This window comes from Amblyomma mixtum, chromosome 3, assembly GCF_055824585.1.
Source record: "Amblyomma mixtum isolate Tamu chromosome 3, ASM5582458v1, whole genome shotgun sequence".
Classification (NCBI taxonomy): Eukaryota; Metazoa; Arthropoda; class Arachnida; order Ixodida; family Ixodidae; genus Amblyomma; species Amblyomma mixtum.
Genome location: NC_143014.1, coordinates 211,516,271 through 211,525,976, shown reverse-complemented (window position 1 = coordinate 211,525,976; position 9,706 = coordinate 211,516,271). Strand labels below are relative to the sequence as shown.

The window sequence follows — 9,706 nt, the reverse complement described above, 5'->3', positions numbered from 1 at the left end:
TTGCTTCTAGTTATTGGCATAACAATTGTTTCTCATGTTTCCATCTGGCTAATCTGGTTCTGTTAAACTGTATGCAGGTGTTAACATCCAATTTTGTTCTATTGTTGATTATTTTATGAAGCATCTGCAGCCGATGAATCCTACGTCTTGTTTTGGAGTGTTGGAATGCCGTTTCTGTCACTAAGATTACTAGATATATGCCTGCCATACGCGTTATAGATGAATCTTATCGCTCTCCTCTGGACACTTTCTATGGCATTGATATCTGATTTAGTGTGCGGGTCCCAAATAATATCGCCATATTCCAACAAAGGTCTTAATAGTGATGTGTACGCCACTAACTTGGTTTCAGATGTGCAATGTTTCAGGCGTCGTTTCAACAGCCAGAGCTTCTCAGTAGCCGCCGAAACAATATGCTTAATGTGGCTACTCCAGTTTAGAGTTGACGTAATATGGATTCCCAGATATTTGAACTCAGTGACGGCTTGAACTGCGGCATGGTTTATTTTGTAAGTATAGGCTAGCGGGTTCTTTTTGCGAGTTAAGGTCATTTGAGTGCATTTGGAGATATTTAGTTTCATTTTGTAAATACTGAGAATTTTTTTCGCCCATAATAGCTACTCGTAGAGTTTTCACCGTGGAACTTCCCGGAAAACACTGCTTTCCCACAAAGGATAAAGCGGCGAAACGCATCTGCCTAGTTTTATATATAAAAAAAAGACGCGTAGGTCAAGGTATGCTTCACCGACAGAACAAGCAGAAGCAGGCCAGTTTGATCACATTTCGCTCTAAAACGCGGCACTGACCGAGCGCTGCGCCCTGGGGTCCTTAGATAGCGGTCCTTATTCATATATCGTTGCTCTGTATCATGGACTGCCCCTTTCGTGAATTTTTCCCGCCTTAGTGCAGCGCCCGCTTGCACGAAGCTAATTAGACAGTCTGGTTCCCAGTATAATCTGTAAAATTCCAAGTATAATCAGTATTATTTCAGATGACTTCGGACTTGAGTTTCTGATGAAATGGTGATGAAAATTGGCCGTCAATTTTCTGATTAAGACGTGATGTTTGTTTTCCTGTTGAGATTCTCGTGAAATTCTTTTGCATACATGGTGAATTTATGATGCATTTTTATATGGTTTATGATGCATATAGGAACCTACGTTCTGGCAAACAAAAAAGAAAGTCGTGAACTGCATTTTTCTCCGGCTCTTTACCATCACACAGAAACCGCATCATTGAAGCTCTCTTCCACATAATACAAATATCCATTAGAATATTCTATGTGCTACTTTCGCAGAAATGTGGAACAGCCCGGGACCATAATCTGCCAGTCATTGCTTCAAAAAGCTTCTATCGCCCCTTTGAAAGGAGCAAATAACATGATGAAGAGAAAAAGGGCATTAACCATTGTGTACGAAACAGACCAGTACAGTACATATTAAATATGTATACACACGAAGAAGCCGCCCCCGCACAAAAGTATACACAGTCAAAACAACAAGCCCGCACTTGATGGTTGCGTACAACTGCCCTTGTGGGCAGGAACATGTCCAAATACAAAAGAAGAACCATAAAGGGCACAGTGGGTGGCATTACATTAGACACCATGCGTAGTCATACACACAAAAGAGAGCACTACAATGCACTTTTAACAGGCAAGTGGAGAGGATGGGGGGGGGGGGGGTGGAGGGTGGCTAGTACCGGAGAACCGGCATCTCAAGCCTGCCCCCCCGTACCACAAAGAACCTTGTGTGCCAACGCCGCAGGAACCTCGCCTCGCCATCTCGGTCTAGCTGGTCAGACAGATACTTCCATATGGCGAGGCGGAGGTTCTGCAGCGCCGGGTACATTGCGCGTGCCGGAGTACGGCGCGCTTCGGCGAGGCAGCGACGCCGCCACAAGACGAACATGGTGGTCGCCACGACCAGTTTGGCAAAAAAACCCTGTCGGCGCCGCGAACAAGAAGCGGGTCTCACGCAGTACATACGGTATACCAAGCGCCACATGGTGCGCGCAACAGCACAACCAAGAAAAACATGTTGAATAGTTTCTGACGACCCGCAGTTAGCGCATTGGTCGTCAGGGACAATTCTCCAGGCAGGTAGGCGCTGGCGCGTGGGAAGGACGCCGCAGCGCCTATGCCACTACTCACTCCTCAAGTCCGCCACCTCACTGGGCAAGCGACCGGTCGCCCAATCGGCCCACTCGGACGCGGCTGTCCTACGCGCGTCATCCTCCGAGAGGCGGGCGCACGCGATCTGCTGGCTTACAGATATTCGAGCCGTATCTGAAAGCTCGACCTGGGGAAGGTCGGCGTCCAGTGCCCGCTTGAAGCCTTCAACGGCGCGGTAGAAACCGGACGGTCTCTCGGTCTGCGGTCCGAGGTACCTGTCAAGGCCGAACGCGCGCCGACCTGTCCCAAGCGAATAGGCCAACAAGGACCGCCCTGGATACCAATCCTGTAATAGGAGTGAGTTCACGAGCCTGGCTGCACACACTCTCGACACTCTCTGAATACAGGGAAGACCAAGGCCTCCACTGTTCGTTGGTAAGTACAGTAAGTGGCGAGCAACGAGGAGTGTGCCGCCGTCCCACACAAACGTCCCACACAAAGTCCGCAAGTTGCACTCCTGCAAAAACAAAATATCGATACATAACGAACGCGCAAGGTGAAGCACCTCCCGCTGCTTATCGGGAGAGCGAAAACCCTGCGCGTTAAAAGAAGCGAACCGAAAAACAGCAATCATAAAAATAAAGCGGAGAACTATACAACAAAGCAAAAACACGAAACAAGCGAACAAAACAAAACGGCAACGGACTCACGGCACAGTTCTGCCGGCAAAGTCTGTGGGTGCGTCGACACACCGGCGCTGGGGGGTGGCGAGGCGCTGGGGAGGCGACCCGGGTCCCTGCTGGCGTCCTGGCTGGCGGCCCCGCGGCGACGGGGCGACGATACCAAGCGGTGCTAACGGTTGCGCGGTGGTAAGGTCCGGCCGATGCGCGCGGCTGTGGCACAAACACACAGTCACACACGCACCAACCCACACCACCGCACAAACACCATCCATCGTTCGCCTGACGCGCCGACGGAGCCAGTGCGCCGATAAGATAGCGGCGCCAGCTGAGCGCCGATGCGACGGCACTCGAGGCACCGACGTGCAGGGGAGAGGGAAAGGGGCCGTCACGGCCCGAAGTCCTGAGAGAGAGCGACATCGCGAAGACTAGATGTCTTCGGAGAATTCCATGGCGGCGTTCTCCTCGTATGCCGTCCGCATCTTCTTCTTAGGTGCAACGTCGAGCGGCGATGGGTCGCTGCCCTCGGACGACGAGTGCTGGCGCTTGGGGTCGTCCAGCTCCAGGGCCTTGCACACGCCAGCCCGGACCACCTTCACGGCGCACGGGGGGCGCGGTTCGGGAGCCACCGGGGTATGCGCTCTCTGCGGGCGCGGCTCGCTCGCGCTGTCGCTGGTGTCGCTGCCCTTGCAGCGTGTGCAGCGCAGCGCCGGAGGAGGACGTCGCGGGCGACTCGGTGACCGGCTCGGTGTCCTGCAGTTGCGCCGCCGTCCGCGCGTCAAAAAGGGACGCCTCCAGGCTCGGAGGCTCCGATAGGGGCGATCCCGACTCGTCGGAGTCTGTCGAGGCGGACTTCTCGGCGTCGAAGACGCCCTCAGGTTGGTCCTCCTCGGTACGGTCCGTGGAGGAGTCAGACGACTCCTTCTCCGCGTGGTCTTGGGCTGAGCTTGACGCGGCCTCGTCCCGCAGGGTAGTGGGCTGGTTGTCGCTCGCAGCTGCGTCGACTGCCGCCTTGCTGGAACCGGCGGCCGCGGCGCGGCGTACGAGCGGGGCTGCACGCAGTCCGTGGTCGCGTGCTGCCCCCCGCAGCGCTTGCACGCTGCCTGGCAGGTCGCCGTCTCGTGGCGGTACGCGCCACAACGCCCGCATCGCGTGGCAATGCAGGCGGCACCCAGGTGGCCCTCGCCGCCGAACCTCGAACACGCCCTCTTCATGCCCCCGTATTCCAACATTGCGCGGTGGCCCGCGACGGTCAGGGAGTTCGGGGATGCCCGCTGCATTTCGAGTTTGACGGTGCGGCAGCCGTTCCTGATGTCTCCGCGGCTCTTGAAGACGGGCTCTGACACCGCCCGCACCTTCCCGTAGGCGCCCAGGGCAGCAGCGAGGGCGTCGTCCGAGACGGTGGGCGGCAGCCGGAACAGCGTCACATAAACCACTGGCGCCGCCGTTTGCGCCAGTGCAGTCAAGCTTCTACCAGCAGATATCAAGGTTGAGGGAAGCTGGCTTCGCTGACGAAGTCTTCAAGGCAGTGGTTAAATAGATGGTAAACGAGTTGAAGGCGCCCCCTGAACCAAAGACGATACGGATAACATTACAAACATGCTAGTCGTAGTCCCCTATGCCAACATGACTGCCCACAACTTGAAAAAAGTAGGGAATAAACACGGCGTCCGGCTGGTGTTTTCTGCGCCCTGTAAACTCAGCTGCCTCTGTGCGGGAATCGGCCAAAGTTCCACCAAGAAGAAACGCAATGGCCGCAGTGTAAAACACAAAATGTCTTATGTGGACTGCCAGACGGGCGTGAAAAGGCGGTCTGAAAAGAGCGTGAAAAGAGCCCTAGCGGGGCAGTGGCACTTCTACATCAGCAGTCAGGCCATAACAGGTCATATGTGCCCTGCAGTAGTCTATAAGAGACTTCCAATTGGTGTCCAGGCTGAGAACGTCGGGGTTGCCCACGACCACCAGCATGGAACTGGCTCGGCTGATGGCGACATTGAGGCGCCTCGGGCAAAAGATGAAGTCTAGGCCTCTACCGCCACCATCTCCAGACATGGCTTCACTCCCTCGCACCGTCGAGACGACAATGAGGCTGCGCTCTTGGCCCTGGAACTCCTCGGCCGAGCCCAGCTTGCAGTGCGGCAGGTCGAGGGAGTCCATGTAGCAGCGCAGCTTCTGAACCTGCTTGCGGTAGGGGGTCACTACGCCCACCTGCTCGGGCAGCAGGCCCCAGGGCCCAAACGCACGCTGCAGGTAACGCGTCACGTGGAAAACCTCCGATTGGTTGAACCATGACGGGCACGAACCTTCCCGCTGGGCGCAGCCACGAACACAGTGAAAAAACACTGGGAAGTCTGGCAGATTCCCCCGGTCCCGAGTGCCCACGCAGCTCAGAAGCTGGCTCTCGTAGAACAGCCTGGAGTACGGCTCCAGCAGTGTCTGCACACAACGGTAGCTCTTCCTGAGACGCGTGAAGGGCACAGGTGGTGGCATGGAATCCCCACTGCTGCCACCGCCCAGGAGCAGGCGGTGGAGGAGGGACTCGCCCAGGCCGCCCTTGATCGCCAGCCGAGACCGCACAACGGGGCCCAGCTGCATGGGGTCTCCACCCAGGACAAGGCTCCCTCCAGCCAGGCACACGAGCCCCATCACCACCAGCGTCTCCGGTTCCGTTGCTTGGCCCGCCTCGTCCATGAAGGCATGGGTGAAGTGGTCGGGTGGAAGGCCTAGGCTGTAGAATCTACCAGCTGTCATCACAGTGGACACGACGATACGGTGGCGGGCTGCTTTCTTGACTTCTCCACTATTCATGCACAGGTGTCTGATAATAGGTGGAACAGCATCGACCTTCCTCTGGTAACCTAGCAGCCGCACTAAGTCCGAGGACACCAGCTTGCCAGACGCCCACAGTTTCTGCGTCAAAAGGTCAGCTCCACTGTTTGAAGGTGCACATGCAATCACTCGGCTATGCTTTACGTTCAGGAAAACCTGCAGGATGGCCTCAATGATGGTCACAGTCTTGCCGGTTCCAGGAGGGCCCCAAACAATGTAAGGCAGACCACCTCTGCTGCCTTCCATGATATCATGCACTGCCTCGCGCTGCAGCTCGTTAAGCTGCTCGTTGACTAGCTTCAGCGGCTTCACCGACATCGGGGACTTTGCTGCTCCAGCTCTTGGAAACAGCACGCAACGAAGAAGAGGGCGTGAGACGTGCACAGCTAGGTGGCAGCGTCGCAACGGTGTGCGGTTGAGCTGGAAGAACAGCTGCCAAGCTTGACCGGGGCTCTTCAAGAGTTCTTCGTTGAAGGCAAGGCTGAACCTCAAGAGGGCTTCGTCAGACATGACCTGGTGCACGAAGCCTTTGTAACTGAGCGGCTGGTTGGATACTGCGCCGGCTGGTCGCACCACCACTCGGTCGCCGACCCGAGGTGGGAACTGGCCCTCCTCCAGCCACGAGGTCAGGCTGAGCCGCACGAAGTGGCCCTCGAGTTTCAGCAGGGCAGGGCACAGGACCCGCTCCTCGTGCTCACGGCACAGATGCACCTCTTCCAGGTGCAGCAGGAGCTGAAGCTTCTCCACATAGTTTTCGGGGCACAGTGGCTCGCGAAGTGACCCACTTACGACATTCTCTAGCTCTTGAGGTGACATGTTCCAGAACGCCGTGTTCACTGGGAAGTGAGGAAGCCCTTCAGGAAGCATTGTTTGACGCACCGGTAGTCGCTCACCCGGAACAGTCCACAACAGATTGTGGTGTGTTGCAGCTACAGCTGAGTGCGTTTCCATGCCAGAAGGAACGGGAACACTCGAGCCTCGAAGGGAAACACGAGAACCTCCAGCGCTTTCGTCTTCTTCTTAGCATATGGCGCCATCTGTTGTGACTTTCCCGGATGCCATGGTTGGATGCCATGCGGGCTATATCAGCAGTATTTAAATATTGATCTCTTAAACTCAATGACAAGCTCTTTTAATTGTTGCCTTTGGGGGATATCGACGAACAGCTAAGGCGTGTTAGCGTTTAATATGGTTACCTACTTTCTGAGTATTCAAGTTTGGCTCCTCAGTGTATTCAGAGGTTTCTATAGCCAACCATTAGTCATAGCTTGATCACTGTCTAGATTTTCGGGAAGGTGATTCCCGTAGGCGCTGCAACGCAAGGAATTCTGGTCCTCCACAAGCGCCACACAGAAGTCGCAGGTCTGAGTAGCGCACGCCCCACTGCTATTCACAGTGGCTGACCTTAAGGGGCAGGAGGGGGGGGGGGTTGTCTCGCCCCCAAAAGCTTTTCCACATCTTGCCTGAAAGCTTTTCCACATCTTGTCCCTCCTTTATCGCCCCGGCGAGAAAGGGGGGGGGGGGCACTTCCAGACCGGTGTAGCCGCTCTTTGTCAGCCTGGTTGTTAATTAGTGCCTATGCGCCGAGGCACGTGTTGCAAGTCAGTTCACAACACCGACTAGTAACATGCACTGACCGGCTTACTCTCGACTGGAAATGAGGGCATAGAAACAGCCAGTGGCTTCGGCGTACTGAAGGGAAATGTAGATAATATTAGCATTGTGGACCTTCTGCACAGCCAGCTTACTGAGTTTTAGAACATGATGGAAGATTGATAAAATGCAAAGAAAGTGCAGCCGGCCAAATCTTTAGCTGGCTTGCGCGACCGCCGCGTTTTGCGTTCTCCTGTACCTTATGACGGAGAATACTTGCGAAAATATCAAATTCAAGCGCAGGCTCACTAAACCCAGACTTCATATTGAGCTTTCAGCAAGTTTGCTCCTTCGCAAAGCTCAGGAGCACAGAAAAAGCGGCCGTAACGCACGCCAACTAATGATTTGACCGGCTGTACATGCTAACTTAATGACCGCATGAAAAGATGTTAAATCCGATAAATTTAATCTGGCTTACACCACTGTCTCAGAGCGGAATCAGTTTTGGTCTAGTTTATGGTCTTGTGAGGAGTTATCCTCTATGGGAATTGCGACATGAACGATTTCCTTTGTTTTTTTTTGAGTAATTTGCTTTCTCACTGAAGCAGATTCATGCGCCTGAAAATGCTTTTCATTCGAAGATTTTCGCTCTTTTTCTAAGGCACCGTCGTCTAATAGAATCAAACTGATGGTTTATGGGGTTTTAACGTCCCAAAACGAGTGAGGCGATGAGAGACGCGGTAGTGGAGGGTTCCGGAAATTTCGACCACCTGGTGTTTTTCAACGTGCAGTGCTATCGCACTGTACATGGGCCTCTTGTGTTTCGCTTCCATAGAAATTCAACCACCGCGGCCGGGATCGAGCCCGCGTCTTTCGGGTCAGTAGCCGAGCACTATAACCACTGAGTCACCGCGGGGGCTTTGTACAGAAATTGATGATATTGGCGCGGTGCAGGATATGCTTTGTCGACAGAATTTGCCATATATGACAGTGACCACTACCACACTATATACATGTTGTGTCCAGAGTGAATCCATACCGATAACCATATTAGCAGAAGCAAGTCGTGACCAGAGTTGCACAATACGGGAAACCATGTCCAACTACCAGCAGAACCAAGCGCAGCCAGGTGTTATTGCTTTCGCAATCAGCCAGGCTTAACCAAGCTATGCCTTCAGCCAATTTTTTTTTTCAGGATGATAATGGGACAAGAAGGAGTGAGAACTTCAAGCTGAAATTTTTACTCAGAATTTATCGATCATTTCTAGTGTCATTAGAGAAAAAATGATACTCTTAAATGGGCGAGATTTTTTTTACAACTAGCTGTTGAGAAGTTCTGCAATTCAAAGATTTCTAAAAATCGCCAACTTTGATAGGGATTTACCGAAAACATTTCGTCATAATTTCTCCTAAACACATTTAGTACCTGGTAATTCTAGATCGACACTGGAGTGCTGTATTATACTGCTGTAAACTGTAAAAATAAATGTCTACTGCAGACCATATATCATTCAGTTACTGTTACTAGATTTTGAGACTTAAAGAAAGTAAGTCAAAGTTAAGATTATGTCGGAGTCAAGAATCCGAGTTCGAACAGAGTGCATGAGTTGCCAATTAGGTTAGGTCCTCGAAAAAAGTTTTTTTTTGCATTTTAAGGCAGCGACTGTTTCGAAATAGATGTCAAAACATCAATGTAAAAGCGCATTATGGAAGTGTCACTTAATTTAGGCTGATGAATAGTCCGGAGCGGTCTCAGTTAATACTAGACAATAATACATTGCGGAGTTCTTTTACACAGCCCAGATTAACCATCGGCAGCCCAGATTAACCCACTAACTCTCTAGTCTGTTATGTATATAGTGTGGTAGTGGTCATTGTCATATATGGCAAATTCTGTCGACAAAGCATATCCTGCACCGCGCCAATAACATCGATTTCTGTATAAAGCCCCCGCGGTGGCTCAGTGGTTATAGTGCTCGGCTACTGACCCGAAAGACGCGGGCTCGATCTCGGCCGCGGTGGCTGAATCTCTCTGGAAGCGAAACCTTAGAGGCCCGTGTACAGTGCGAAAGCACTGCACGTTAAAAAACCCAGGTGGTCGATATTTCCGGAACCCTCCACTACCGCGTCTCCCATCGCCTCACTCGTTTTGGGACGTTAAAACCCCATAAACCATCAGTTTGATTCTATTAGACGACGGTGCCTTAGAAAAAGAGCGAAAATCTTCGAATGAAAAGCATTTTCAGGCGCATGAATCTGCTTCAGTGAGAAAGGGAATTACTCAAAAAAACAAAGGAAATCGTTCATATCGCAATTCCCATAGAGGCTAACTCCTCACAAGACCATAAACTAGACCAAAGCTGATTCCGCTCTGAGACAGTGGTGTAAGCCAGATTAAATTTATCGGATTTAACATCTTTTCATGCGGTCATTAAGTTAGCATGTACAGCCGGTCAAATCTTTAGCTGGCGTGCGTTACGGCCGCTTTTTC

The 9,706-nt window shown here is 52.5% G+C and overlaps 1 protein-coding gene across 1 annotated transcript; it reads right to left on the bottom strand.

Annotated features, from left to right (window-relative positions):
- Positions 1–4,629: 4,629 nt before the first annotated feature.
- LOC149353548 (RNA helicase MOV-10-like) lies at positions 4,630–6,697 on the bottom strand. The gene is made up of 2 exons (XM_089575836.1): positions 6,682–6,697; positions 4,630–6,599 (listed from the first exon to the last, which is right to left on the bottom strand). Exons 1-2 carry the CDS (start codon positions 6,695–6,697, stop codon positions 4,630–4,632), a joined length of 1,986 nt encoding a protein of 661 aa, XP_089431962.1.
- Between the last annotated feature and the right edge of the window lie 3,009 nt (positions 6,698–9,706).